The 15,739-nt window shown below is 39.1% G+C and overlaps 1 protein-coding gene across 1 annotated transcript; it reads right to left on the bottom strand.

Annotated features, from left to right (window-relative positions):
- Positions 1 to 10,468: 10,468 nt before the first annotated feature.
- Positions 10,469 to 11,440, bottom strand: LOC101117077 (olfactory receptor 11L1-like). The gene has a single exon (XM_004009421.5). It carries the CDS (start codon positions 11,438 to 11,440, stop codon positions 10,469 to 10,471), a length of 972 nt encoding a protein of 323 aa, XP_004009470.3.
- Positions 11,441 to 15,739: the final 4,299 nt, after the last annotated feature.

Here is a 15,739-nt window from a genome sequence, read left to right on the forward strand (position 1 = left end):
AGAAGACTCTTGAGAGTCCCTTAGAAAGCAAGGAGATCAAACCAGTCAGTCTTAAAGTAAATCATCCCTGAATATTTATTGGAAGGACTGATGCTAAAGCTTAAGCTCCAATACTTTGACCACATGATGTGGAAAGATTGATTCTGGGAAAGATTGAGGGCAGGAGGAGAGTGGGAGACAGAGGATGAAATGATTAAATTGCATCACTGGCTCAATGAACCTAAGTTTGAGAAAACTCCAGGAGATAGTGGAGGACAGAGGAGCCTGGCATGCTGCAGTCTACGGGGTCACAAAGAGAGGAGACCAGTTAGCGACTGAACAACAAAAATAATCTATTTTTACACTTACATGTTACTCTGGATTCCATTTCTAAAACTGATTTTTTGAGGGAACATGGAGGAGATGTAACTATTTACACATTATACTGCCACTCAACCACACATCCTGTCGTGATAGCGCATGTGATCTATCAATCTCCTTCATAATGCACATGTTTTCTCATTATCTGTCTGTACTATTTTTTTTATTGCTGCAGAGTTTAAATATATGAGTGTGATTGCATGCATTGTTTGTGATAGCAAAGGTATTTTCCTCACATTAAGTGAGATCTTTTGTTGCATTCTCTCATTCTCTCCTCTCCAATTTTATGCCACCTGGGATTGCTATAACTAGCACTGTGTTCTATTTAGAGGTAGTTCTCTGATGCATAGGAACCAGGGGATTGAAAGACTGTTAGAATCCCTATTAATAAAGTACTACAGAAAGTGACAACGGCAGACATGGGCCAAGGATGAAGCTGCCCTATAAGGCAGTTCTTTCTGAGGCCTCATGCATTTTGTGAAGAACTAGTACCAAAGGGCGGGACTCTGTATCCAATCAGGGGTTATAGGCTGTTCTGGGGAACATCCTATAGATGGGTGCAACTGTGAGTCATCAGTAGTGAATGGGTGTTTTGGCCTGAGAAGAAAACCTAAGGAGAACATGAACATATTCACTGCAGATAAGAGCCCAATAGTTATTAATTACCTAATTTACTCAGGACTCCCTTAAGGATTTTACATAGAAACTACTATGGGGTGGATATTGCTTTCCTTCTTTCAAAATGTGAATTACTTAAGGGTGACATTAATTAATGTTACATGACATGCTATGCTCCCTGTGTGTAGAAGAGCTGGAATTTGAAAGAATGACTCCCTGATTGAACAGTATGTCCTTTTGACCACTATGTTATATAATAAGTATTTAATTTTAACACCACATTGTAAATGAACTGACAATCTAATCATCCAAACTCCAAATGTTGCAAAACAGTGGGTGAAAGGAACACCATAAATTGATATGGGGCCAGTAATGTCTTGACCCTCCTGAGCACTCCATCCTGGTTCTTCATCTGTATCTATTCATTTGGTGCCTGTTGAAAGCAAAGCTGTAAGTTATGTCAACTAAAAAATTAGTCACAGCCTGAAAGTAGCTGCTGCTGCTGCTGTAGGGAGTTACTTTATTCGGTGGGAATGTGAAGGACTTTGAGCTTGGGAGGTGGCATCTCAGTGCCCCTGAGAAAACTGCTCCAAGGAGGCAGGAGAGGAAGTCAGTCTATATACAGCTTTATAATAAAGGGGGCAGGCAGTCTGATCAAAGATTATGTTAAGTAGTAAGGAAAACCAGATATCAATTTTAGGAATTTAGTGTTCTTCTATGTATGAAAAGATTCAAGCCTCTGGGCTCACTGAATTCATTCCTTTTATATGCACCTCAGCTATCTGGGGTCAAATCCTGTTTTCCGATTGTTTAAATGTCTAATTCTTTGTTCACTTTAAAGGATGGCAGCTGTGGTAGATGGGATGGCTGCTTCCTGCATTCCCCCAGCTCCTCAGCGATCAGTGGGGTGGGAAGAGGGGTTGGCGCCATCTGCTGGTTCACAGGCATTGTATTCCATTATGGGAGTCATTCACATTTGGAGGCCTGAAATCGAAATTGCTGACGGCTGTGACATTTATTTATTGATATGGCAGGAGATATTTCATTTCACCGTTAAAAACCAGGGATAAACTAATAGTCCCTACTCTCACAGGACAGATTTAGGGTAATTAATCTTTAAGATCACCTATATATGACACAGCTTCCCTGGTGGCTCAGACAGTAAAAAATCTGCCTGCAATGCAGGAGACCTGGGTTTGAACCCTGGGTTGGGAAGATCCCCTGAAGGAGGACATGGCAACCCACTCCAGTATTCTTGCCTGGAGAATCACCATGGACAGAGGAGCCTGGCAGGCGGCAGTCCACGGGGTTGCAAAAAGTGATACACGACTGAGTGACTAAGCACACACACACACGCACACACACACACGCACACATGACACATGATCACAGAAACATATGGTAAAATCTAGTTGAAGTTAATAGAAGTTAAGGCCAATTTTAATTTTGTGTGTGTCAGAGACAGAAACAAGCAATAACTTCTTTTATGAAACCACACATTGCTTGCTAATAACATAAGAAAGGATCCATTTTATAATACTTTATTTTGTTTTGGGTATGTATATGTGGTTAAGGGCTTACTGGGAGATGGTTTTCAATCATCAGAAAGTATTTTTAAGGATCCAAACTCAAGTTAAAAATTACAGAGTTGGACAGATTCCTTAAGACATAAACTAAAAACAAGGGCAAGAAGGGAAAAGCTTTAAATAGAACAGAAGATATTGCTTGAATTACATTCCTTGCATCTAATCAGTTAAAACAAACACATGGACAAACAAAGTTATAAGAGATAGAAATCCAACAGAGAATTTAGATTCACATCCCACTCAACTTATTTATTTTTGTAATAAGCATGTTGGTAGTTAAGAAGAGTAAATGTAACAGGAATGCTAATAATATTAATTCTCCATCATTTTCATGAAAATAAATTGTTTCCTCTATTTGCTCCCCTTTCTTTATTATTATTAAATTGTCAATAAGGTAGTATATTTAACAAAAATGATGCTTATGGCATAATGAATGTATTTTTAATATTTTTTATTTTGTGTACTTAATAGGTCAATCACATGATTCAATTTTTAAACAGCAATCAATAAAATGATGTATTGTTTGATTCCATTGGTAAAACACACAATAACAGAATTTATTTACAGTAGGACAGTCCATTTATAGATGGACTAAAGTGATGGACTAAGTTGAAACTTCCATCTAATCTTCCTAGCCCATGCTATGACAAAATCACTGCACATTTATGAAATGATTCCTTAAAAAATGATACACTTAAACAACTTCTCAATTCTTGAGCAACTGAGAATAATTGAAAAACATGTAATATTGGCTCCTTTATCTTTATAACACAGTGATGTGATCCTTTTAAAGGAAGTGATATTTAAATTGTGTTTAATTTAAAACATGTTAAATCCACATTCATCAAAGTTAGGGACTCTGAGATATTCCACCTGGCATGTTCCATGAAAGGCTGGAGTAACAGCTTTAGAGAAGAGTGATAGCCCCACCTCAGGAGGGGTCTTGAAATGTTCTAATGGCTCTAGATCAATCACAGTAATTCCTCCCTTTGGAACTTATGTTCCTTGTTTAGTCATCAGTTCTTTATTAATCTTACACCACTTCCTTGCTTAAATGGAAACTGACCACTAACTCTCTCATGTGGAATTTCTTCACATCTCCCTCCCCTTGATTGAGAGTCAGTCTGTAGAACAATACACTCTTTGTTATTTAATGCTTTGCCCTGAATATTGCTCTCTTGATTGTAAAAAAAGAGAGAGAGAGAAGAAATCCTTTAAAGTTCATGCTAGAAAAATACACAACCCACTCACCTCATTGAGACAGTTCACTAAGCTACTGGCTACTCCCTCTTATTTAACAGACAATACAGGCATCATGACTTTCCTTCCTTCCAGAATTTTTGCCCTCAGTCATGTGGCCAATTCATCCTTCTTCTTAAGACCTAATTTATCTCAATTTTTTTTATACTTTTGACTTTTTTTGTGATTCAAAACTAAACCTTGTCTTATATTTCTATTTCAAGTCAATAAATTTCTACATATCACTTCCTATCAATCCACATAGCATACACAAATAATCCTATTACAACTGTATTTTTAAAAAACTCTGAACTTTTAGTCAATGTTTGTTTCATTTCCCTCCTATGTATTTATTTCCCTTGTTGACAACCTGAGACTCTAATGTCCATTATTTCCTTGCTTATACCTCTAGTTCTAACCATAGAGCTAAGCCTCAACTCAGGGTGAACTTTGTCTTTCACCACATGGGATTGAGCTAAAGTAGCTGAGTGGTCTTAAAGTAGAATACACAGACAAACTGCTTAGATCACAATAAATTAGCTATAGCCTGCTTTCCTAGGGGGCTTCCCAGGTGGTGCTAGTGGTAAAAACAAAAAACAAAAAACACCCACCTGCCAATGTAGGAGATGTAAGAGACAGAGGTTCAATCCCTGAGTCTGTAAAATCCCCTGGAGGAGGTCATGGCAACCCACTCCAGTATTCTTGACCCAAGAATCCCATGGACAGAGGAATGTGGGGGGCTAGAGTCCATGGGGTCGCAAAGAGTCAGACACGACTGAAGCGACTTAACATGCACACACTTCTACTAGGAACACATCTTTGCTTCCAAATTCACCTATCTGCCTTCAGTCAGCTATCAGTCCTATTAAAAAGGAGAAAAGAAAAAAAAAGTGAGTCTATACTGCTTTACTACTTTCTTCTGGTGACTTCCCTGGTGGCTCAGCTGGTTAAAAATCCATCTGAAATGCGGAAAACCTGGATTCGCTCCCTGGGTTGGGAAGATCCCCTGGAGAAGGGAGAGGCTACTCACTTCAATATTCTGTCCTGGAGAATTCCATGGACTGTATAGTCCATGGGGTTGTAAAGAGTCAAACGTGACTGAAAGACTTTTTTCTTTTCTTTGTTTTTAAACCTTAACCTACATTCTTTATGGTAAATAAGAGCTTCTGATCTTGTCTCAGAAACAAATCATATAAGTCCTTCAATGGAAGTTTGTAGAAGTCCTAAATCTATTTATTTGAACTCTCATCAAATTAAAATGATTCTCTCACTGCTGTCTCTCACACTAAATAAAATGCTTTCCCTATTGAATACTGATCTCCTCACATTTGCTCCCAGATCCCAACCTCAAGTTGTCACTAATTACTCTCTATTCATTCCTCAAATTTTTGCTCACTAGTGGTCTCTTGCTGCAAGTCTTCAAACAATCAGATGCTAAAATCTTGCATCTTACAAAAATACAACCACCCCTCCACTATAAACATATTTATCTCATTTTTCCACAGTTGCATTTCTCAGGGTAATTATTTGCATATACACAATTACTTCTGTCTCCTTATAAGTCAATCCCTCCTCCACTGTAATAAGTTGGATGTGTACACTTTCCAGTCCGAAGATGCTGCCCTTCCCAGAAACAATGGTATCCTCTGTGTTAAGAACTTTGAGAAAAGCACCTTAATCCTCATCTTCCATGCCCAGTGCCTCTTCCTTCAACATTCTCTTCCTTTAGCAGAGTCTATATAATCACTTCAGAAATGCCCTTCCATCCCTGTGATTGTCCCCCCTTAATGTCTTTTCAGATTCCTCTTTTCTACTTAAAACTTATGAAGTTATGTTTTGAAATTCTTCCACACTTTTTCTTTTGGCTTACACTCTTTCCTTTGGAAATCTTATTCATTTCCATATTTTCAAAAGTGATGTATATGTAAAAATTCCCAATTTTTATCTCTCAGTCAGGTTACTCCTCTGAGCTCCAGATCTATACATCCAAATGTCCATTGGTTATCACTTTTTGAAGTTCCTCATATGTGGATCAGCAATCTTTTTCTCTCCATAGTGTAAGTGAAAATGAAAGTTACTCAGTTGTGTCCAACTCTTTGTGACCTCGTGGACTATAGAGTCCATGGAATTCTCCAGACCAGATACTGGAGTGGGGAGCCTTTCCCTTCTCCAGGGGATCTTCCTCACCCAGGGATCAATCCCAGGTCTCCTGCATTTCAGGTGGATTCTTTATCAGCTGAGCCACAAGGGTAGCCCACGAATATTGAAGTGGGTAGCCTATTCCTTCTCCAGGAATAGGCTCTCTATTCCCGACCTAGGAATAGAGCCGGGGTCTCCTACATTGCAGGGAGATTCTTTTACCATTGGAGCCACAAAGGAAGCCCATAGGCAGAGTAAGGCACCCATCAAATTTAAAATTAGAAAGCATCTTCTGGTAAGATAATTTAAGTCTTGTTAAATACAAGGCACAGTGAACATAACCAAGGACAAAAGTTTGCAAGATAAGATATCTGGTTGTTTTTGTATACTCTGCCCCCAAAGCCCAGATAAATGATGTTTTCCTACCTATATCATCCAGTGCATTGTTTTCCTTCTAGCTAATGTTTAAACCAGATGGATCTGATAAGGACTAACAACTGTTCTCACAAGTCAAGTCCCTGGAAGAAGTGTGAACTTGAGCACTGGAAGAAGAAGGGGAAGAAACACCAGGGACATGTGTTGAGATGAAATTATATGAGCTAAAGCATCAAACAACACTTACTTCTGAAGCTCAGGGGTAGATGCGGAACATATCACAAGTGTGTGAAGAGACTACAAACTGGTGTCACTGGACAGGAATAAATGATTCCAGATTGTCTGTTCCCAATATTATGATCGGGAGGCATTTCTGTGATGGGTTACAATACATCATCAAACCTAAATCAAACCAACCTTGCCTTCTGTGGGGACTAGTGCTATGGCTCCAGAAACTCTTGTTCTCTTTCAGTCTTTTCTCTAAATAGTAGTGAGATTTGCAAAGGCAAAATATATCATGTCTTTCCAAATGGATACCCTTTTATAATCAATTACATTTCTTAGTGTAAAAACAAAACAAAACAAACAAAACAAAACAAAACCTTACAGGGCTTTGAAAGGCCTACGTGGGCAAGCTTCTACCTTCCTCTCCAGACTTGTCTATTTCCTCCATCCTCAGATTCTCCTGGCTGCTTCACCATTCATGTTATATTCTCCTCATGGACCACTATTTCCATTCTTATTCTCCTCATCCCTAAAGTGTAGGTTAAAGCACTATATAAACATATCAGTAGAAAGCTTTTCTAGCCTTCTGTGATAATTTAGACCTCATTGTTCTATATTAATGCATAAGACTACACTTTATCATTTCATAGCAATCACAGTAAATATCAAGAAGTCAATTTTTTCTTTGATGACTCATTACATATTTCTCTCCCCCTCAAGACAAGAGGCTCCCTTAAGGCAAAGTAGTCACCGGCCATTTTTTGAGTAACACAGACTACAACAAGCAGACTGGCATATACCAAGTGGTTGAAAATATGTGTGGAATTAATCAGTGAAATAGTAAGCAAGATGAGTAGAGGCCTTCTTTTTTTAATTATAGTATAGTTGCTTTACAGTGTTGTGTTGGTTCCTGCTGTATAACAAAGAGAATCAGCTGTATGTATACAAATATCTCTCCCTCTTGGACCTCCCTCCCACCCCCACTGTGCCACCCATTTGGTCATCACAGAGCACCAAGCTGAGCTCCCTGTGCTACTCAGCACATTCCCACTAGCTATCTATTTTACACATGGCAGTGTATACATGTCAATCCCAGTCTCCCCACTCATTCCACACCCCCTTCCCTCCACCTTGTCCACACATCCTTTCTCTGTGACTGCATCTCTACTCCTCTCCTGGAAACAGGTTCAAGTGTACCATTTTTCTAGATACCACATATATGAGTTGATGTACAGTATTGTTGTTTTTTTCTTTTTCTGACTTACTTCACTCTGTATGATAGATTCTAGGTCCATTCCTCTCTCTGCAAATAGCACAATTTCATTTCTTAATATGGTTGGGTAATTATGCCATTATATATATGTGCCATATCTTCTTAATCCACAGACATCAATTGACTTAAAAACAGTATGAAAGACAACATGAAAGCCTTTTGATGTACAGTCTTTGACTTCTAGGGCTCACAAGAATATATATACTTTGGATTTTTCTTTTCCTTCCTTTTCTTTCTCTTTTCTTCCCTTGTCATTCCTTTCTTTCCTTTGCCTTTTCTCTCTCATTTTCCTTCAAATTTTGAAAATGCAGCAGAGGCCACAGAACTGGAAAAGGTCAGTTTTCATTCCAATCCCAGAGAAGGGCAATGCCAAAGAATGCTCAAACTACCGCACAATTGCACTCATCACACATGCTAGTAAAGTAATGCTCAAAATTCTCCAAGCCAGGCTTCACCAATACATGAACTGTGAACTTCCTGATGTTCAAGCTGGTTTTAGAAAAGGCAGAGGAACCAGAGATCAAATTGCCAACATCCACTGGATCATGGAAAAAGCAAGAGAGTTCCAGAAAACACATCTATTTCTGCTTTATTGACTCTGCTAAAGCCTTTGACTATGTGGATCACAACAAACTGTGGAAAATTCTGAAAGAGATGGGAATACCGGACCACCTGACCTGCCTCTTGAGAAATCTGTATGCAGGTCAGGAAGCAACAGTTAGAATTGGACGTGGAACAACAGACTGGTATCAAATAGGGAAAGGAGTACATCAAGGCTGTATATTGTCACCCTGCTTATTTAACTTCTCTGCAGAGTAAATAATGAGAAATGCTGGATGAAGTACAAGCTGGACTCAAGATTGCTGGGAGAAATATCAATAACCTCAGATATGCAGATGACACCACCCTTATGGCAGAAAGTGAAGAAGAACTAAAGAGCCTCTTGATGAAAGTGAAAGAGGAGAGTGAAAAAGTTGGCTTAAAGCTCAATGCTCAGAAAACTAAGATCACGGCATCTGGTCTCATCACTTCATGGCAAATAGATGGGGAAACAATGGAAATAGTGACAAGCTTTATTTTGAGGGGCTCCAAAATCGCTGCAGATGGTGATTGCAGGCACGAGATTAAAAGATGTTTGCTCCTTGGAAGAAAAACTACGACCAACCTAGACAGCATATTAAAAAACAGAGACATTACTTTGCCAACAAAGGTCCACCTAGTCAAGGCTATGGTTTTTCCAGTAGTCATGTATGGATGTGAGAGTTGGACTGTGAAGAAAGCTGAGCACTGAATACTTGATGCTTTTGAACTGTGGTGTTGGAGAAGACATCTTGAGAGTCCCTTAGACTACAAGGAGATCCAAACAGTCCATCCTAAAGGAAATCAGTCTTGAATACTCATTGGAAGGACTGATGCTGAAGCTGAAACTCCAATACTCTGGTCACCTGATGTGAAGAACTGACTCATTGGAAAAGACCCTGATGCTGGGAAAGAAGAAAGGTGGGAGAAGGGGTCGGCAGAGGATCAGGTGGTTGGATGGCATCACTGACTCAATGGACATGAGTCTGAGTAGTCTCTGGGAGCTGCTGATGGACAGGGAGGCCTGGTGTGCCACAGTCCATGGGGTTGCAAAGTTGGACATGACTGAGTGACTGAACTGAACTGAACAGAAGTTTCCTCTCACCAGTTATTCCTCTTCTATCTCCTCTCCCTCCCTTCCTTCTTTTCTTTCATATAATTTCATCTATGTCTGACGCAGGATGCAGCATGCTTGGGGCTGGTGCATGGGGATGACCCAGAAAGATGTTATGGGGAGGGGAGGTGGGAGGGGGTTCATGTTTGGGAATGCATGTAAGAATTAAAGATTTTAAAATTTAAAAAATAAAAAACTAAAAAAAAATAAATAAATAAATAAATAAATAAATAAATAAATAAAATAAAAATGGAAAAAAAAAAAAAACAGAAAAACTCTAAAGCACTATACTTAATCTTTGGCACTTCAAAAATCCTACTTTGCTTTTTCCTGTCACTAGAAGATAATTCAGGTCAACACATATTTCATTTATCTTTTCTTTTTTCATTCATTCATTTCACAGATATTTAACAAGGACCAATAACATCAGAAGCTGAGTCTACATGACCAATTTCCTAATAGTATTTAAAAGATGCATAATTTTTTGTACACAGGGTTATGAAACTAACAGTAACCCTTTTGTAGAATCTGAGAATATTATATATGTAATCTTCATGTGTTGGAATTACACAATCAGATTCCCATCAAAAATGAAAGAACATGTCCAGGACAAAATTGTACCCAAATTAGTTTGAAAGAGGCAATTTATCTTCTGAGCAGTTGTTGGCAAAGGGTCATGCAGACACTCTTTTATTATGACTTGTGGAATTTCAGTTCAGTTCAGTCACTCAGTCATGTCTAACTCTTTGTGACCCCATGGACTGCAGCACACCAGGTTTCCCTGCCCATCATCAACTCCTGAAGCCTGCTCAAACTCATGTCCATTGAGTTGGTGATGCCTTCCAATTAACTTGCGGAATTTAATGTAATGAAATGGATGGCAATCATGTTTCAAGGTTCTGAACCTGCCGTTCACTTTTCTCGAACTTTCCTTCACTGTGTATTCTATGTTGATTTTCTTTATCTGATAAAGAGATTTTCCTTCATTCTTACCCCATAGATGCCACAATTTCTTCTCATGACTTTTCTAAGAGCATCTTTAAAGTCTTTGTTCCTCAAGCTGTAGATGACAGGGTTCAACAGTGGGGTGACCACAGTATAGAAGACAGAAATAATCTTGTTGATATCTGGTGACGGGTGGGCACTGGGGCGAACATACATGGAGATCATGGTTCCATAGTAGATAGTCACAACAGCTAAATGGGAGCCACATGTGGAAAAGGTTTTCATTCGGCCAGAGGCTGAAGGAATTCTCAGTATTGATGACACAATAAAAACATAGGACACCAGTGTAAGAATAAAACAAAGGCACAGCACAGCAATTGACAGGATAAAGATGACCATCTCAGTGACATAAACACTGGAACACGAGAGCTGCATGAGGGGAGGGAGGTCACAGAAAAAATGATTGATCTGGTTGGGCCCACAAAAGTCCAACCTGGAAATCATTAGAGAGGGCAGAAATCCTGTGCCAACTCCTGTCAACCAGGAGATAGCCACCAACTTGGTGCAGACCTCAGGACTCATCAGGAAAGAGTAGTGCAGTGGACTACAGATCGCCAGATATCGGTCATAGGCCATCACAGCCAGAAGAAAGCACTCAGTAGCCCCGAAGAACACAAAGAAGTACAGCTGTGCTATACAGGCATGGAAGGAGATGGCTTGGCCCTGGGAGACCAGAGTGGCTAGGAGAAGGGGCACAATGGTGGATGTATACCAGATCTCCAAAAAGGAGAGATGTTTGAGGAATGTGTACATAGGTGAGTGCAACTGCTGGTTCTGGCTCACCACTACAATAATGACAATATTCCCTGTCACTGTGAGGAAGTAGATGAACAAGAAAATGATAAAAAGCAAGGTCTGCCACTCAAGAAGGTTCTGGAATCCCAGCAGCTGAATCTCAGTAACAGTGGACAAATTTTGGGACTTCATTGCCTGTAGAAGAAGAAAACATTTTGGAAAAACATTGTTTGCAAGGCATCAAAATATTTATAAATACTGACATCTGGAACTTCAGAGACTAATTTTTAAATTAGTTCAGATCTTTAGGTACGGCATTTTAGAAGAGCAAATGCAAGATTTCATCTTGCTTTTAAAGAATACTTTTGAGATCAGAAGCTGAATGTGGATATGAAGTCTTGGAAAGAACTTCTGAAAACTTCATTTGTTGGATTTTATGAATTCTACAAGTGGTCTCAGGTTCAAAGACATAGGCCAAAAAGACTCTGACTGAAATCAAACTTCAAAACTAACAATAATAGCAAAGTTAAAAAAAGTCAATCACATAAGGAAGCAAATACCTTCCTTTTCTCATGTGTGGGCTTTGTCTGAAAAATAAGTTAGACACAGCATAACTCCTAAGATATCTTGGGAAAGTTTCCCCTTTCGAACAATATTTAAGGATAACCTGCTCTCCATGTGCATGAGTGTGTGTACAGCTTTGTGAAGCCTTGTACTGAGCTAACTTGCACCTTCATTGCTGTCTTTGTCCAGTTGGATACCATGCTCAGCCACTGTAATCACTCCTTTCTGTATACACTTCAGTTCAGTCACTCAGTCACGTCCAACTCTTCGTGACCCCATGACTGCAGCATGCCAGTCTTCCCTGTCCATTACCAACTCCTGGAGCCTACTTAAACTCATGTCCATCGTATTGGTGTATATATTCAACAGTAAATTTTTTCCTTTGAAAGTGGAGTGAAAGTGAAATTCACTCAGTTGTGTCCAACTCTTTGCCACCCCATGGACTATACAGTCCATGGAATTCTCCAGGCCAGAATACTGGAGTGGGTAGCCTTTCCCTTCTCCAGGGGATCTTCCCAACCCAGGGATCGAATCCAGGTCTCTCGCATTGCGGGCAGATTCTTTACCAGCTAAACCACAAGGGAAGCCCAAATTTTTCTTTTGCTTTCATTCAATTCATTGTCATAACCAGTTTTTGTTAGTCAGCATTCACCTGCCATACATGAGTTTTCTTTCTGTAAAGGAGGTGAGAGACAACAATGTAGCCATTTTAAAATTTGCAACCAATACATTCCAATGCATCCTTATTGCTTGGAGCATTCATTCTACATTTCCTTTATCTATTCACTTTCCATTTTCCTTAGTGATTGTATCATAATGGTCTTCTCTTTTCAAACTCCCAACACTTTCTTGTTGTGTATCTATACCCTCAGCAAAATATTAATACCTACTGTACTATTAAACAGCAGCAGCAACAACAAAATAACCAGAAAAACAAAACTGAAATCCTCCAAAGAGAACATCCAAACTCTCAGGCCACTAAATTCCCCGACTACCTACCTGAGTTCCTGTGCATCTGCTCCCTATTTCTTCCTCTGAATAAACAGCATAAGCCCAGGTTAAGGCAAATCCCTCTACAGGTGCTTCAGGTGTTGCATCCTCCCACATCGTTGAAGGTATTGCTAGTATTACACCCCGTTAGTCCCTTAATAAACAGTGGCCCCCTCTCAGTTGGATCATTTCCTCACCTTGTCAGCATGCTGGCTTTCTCTCTCTTTTATAAAGGCAACCAGAGCAATAAAAGTTCTTGATGCTTTTCTTTTCTCCAAATACTACCTGCATTTGTCTGTTCATTTTAACCTCCTCCATTCTGGAAGGGAGTCTCTCTTCACTGCCTGTATTCCCTCTTGAATCTACTGAATTACGCTTTGCCCTCTTCACGGCACCAAAATCATTCTGCTGCACTATTGCCCTTCAATCATTCACCCTCGTTCCTAATCGTCCTGATGTGTTGATGGTATGGCACATTTGATTTTTCCCTCTTTCTGGGGCTACTGTGCATGACCATGTGCTCTCTGAGTTCAGCTATAGACTTTTCTTTCCCTATTTTATCCATTTCCTTTTTCTACCATCTCCACATCTTCTAACCTGTAAAATATATCACTATGAGGCTGAACACCTCTCAATCTACATCATTTCCCTCATGATTTCAAGCAGTCTCTTGATTTTAACTGTCATCACTTGGCCTTTAACCCCCTAAAGTGTGACTCAAGCCTGAATATAAGACTCATGTAAACAACTGCCTTATTTGAAGTGCATACTGACACATTCAATCAGCATCTGAAACAAAACAAACTATCCTGCATTCCTGCCTCACCCCCCAGTCTCCTCTAAGCAAGTCTCTCTCATCTCATTAGGTCCCTCCATCCTCCCACTTACTCAAGCCAGAATTAAATTTGATTCTTGTTTGTCAAAGACCCAGTATCGGATTTCTCACCAAAATTGCCTGGCTTCACCTGAAAGTATATCCAGAAACTGCTCACCATTTGGCAACTACATCGCATCCTCTCTGGGGGAAAAAAAAGTTCCACTTACTCGTACCTAGATTGTTCAAAAGACTCCTTGCAGTCCCTCCACAGCTCCTTGCCCTTCCTTCTTCAGTAAATCCTCAGTAAAACAGCCAGAGTAAAACTTTTAGCACAGAGTATGCCATTCCTCTGCTTAAAGCCCACAGCAACACCCAGATTCTACAGGAAACATAAATATCCCTGAACTGTTCCTGATAAGGAAATGAAACAATGTGGCCAATCAGCTTATTCTTAAGTTTCATAGTTCTCCATTTTTGCTATGTTTTGTTTTTACTTCTAAACACTTGGCTAAAGTCACTAGGAATATTATCTTCATGTGACAATTAAATAGTCATATAGAGTAAAAATGGTATTTTAACAAAATCCATGTTGGGCTTTCCTGGTGGCTCAGACATTAAAGAATCTGCCTAAAATGCAGGAGATTTGGATTCAGTCCCTGGGTTGAGTTGACCCCTGGAGAAGGGAATGGCTACCCACTCCAGTATTCTTGCCTTGAGAATTCCATGGGCAGAGAAGCCTGGTGGGCTACAGTCCATGGGACTGCAAAGAGTCGAACAGGACTGAGGGACTCAGATTTTCACTTTCAAGTATTTGTTACCAGGGACACACTAACGGATCTCTCTTTTTTATCTTTTCATTTTTTTGTAAGTATATTACCATGGGACTCAATTAAATATAAACGAGTAGATTAAAAAAATAAACATGGAGAACAATAAGGGCCCATAGGGAGCTCACAGGGAAAGCAAAGGAGCTTTGTATTATAATTGACTAAATTTATAAGGCATTTGGCCCAATTTCCTAGTCATATAAAATTTCTCCCCTAATTCACATCCAAGGGAACAAGGAAGCTGAACTTTACTAATTACCATTCTTTGGCTAAATGCTTTCAGAAATGAGGAACTCAACCCCTAATGAAATAATGATCATTTACTGTTTATTTCCAAGAGTTAGAGTCACCTTAACTGCATTAAGATTTTAAAAAAAAAATCTGTTTTCTAAAATGCTGTACTGAGTTTACTTAGCACTAGAATAAACAGTGTAACCTCAGATCAAATGCTGTAGCTTTATTATGAGAATTATATGTATGAAATTATACAAAAATAAATATAATCAAGAAAGTTATTGTTTTCATATGTAACGTTGCACAGTCATCTAAATGGCCTTTGGCATCTCAAGACATTTTTGATTACTTTCAGTTTTATATGTTAAACAATTTAGGCAAGATAATTTGTCTCAAAGTAGATAGAGCATCAGCAAAGGCTAAAATTGCCTTGGTAATGAAGAATAGTCTTTAGAATTCAATATATTCACTCACAACAACTAAAATAAAATTTGTGTCATCAACACCAAACATACCATTTAGATTTCTTTAGGAAAAACTTCAAGCCTGTCCACAAGAACCTCCCCTACCTGTCAATAACCACAGCATGAAGAGCCCTAAATCATGGATACCACATCCACCTTGCCCTCCTGGAACCCAAATGTGGGCTGTGCTTTTTTCTTGAGTGGAAATTTGCCATCTTCTGTCGGAGTTTGATGCTGTAGAAAGCAGACTTTTCCTTTCAATAACTCTGTGTTTCTTAGGGACCTGGCTCTTCCAAGTACTCTGTTCCCCAGATATATATATATATATATATTTTTTTTTTTTTTTTCTGTAATTTGCCAATCATGCTAGTAAACAATGGAACCAACCTTCTGAGATTCAACTCTGCCCATTGAGGTTTATATGTCAGTAACACTCAGGATAGATGCAATTATTAAATTCTTTTGAAAGTATATTTTTAAAATTTAACTTAATATCAATCCTAATGATGTTTGACTAAAAGTTAAATAAAATTAAGAAGTGTTTTTTAAATCTAACAAGCAGGTAATCAGTGAGAGGACTGAATGTATGACAGTT

Source organism: Ovis aries, chromosome 5, assembly GCF_016772045.2.
Source record: "Ovis aries strain OAR_USU_Benz2616 breed Rambouillet chromosome 5, ARS-UI_Ramb_v3.0, whole genome shotgun sequence".
NCBI classification, from domain to species: Eukaryota; Metazoa; Chordata; class Mammalia; order Artiodactyla; family Bovidae; genus Ovis; species Ovis aries.

Bases quoted from the DNA above. Each gene is read 5' to 3' on its own strand.
- LOC101117077 (XM_004009421.5), bottom strand. From the start codon at position 11,440: ATGAAGTCCCAAAATTTGTCCACTGTTACTGAGATTCAGCTGCTGGGA.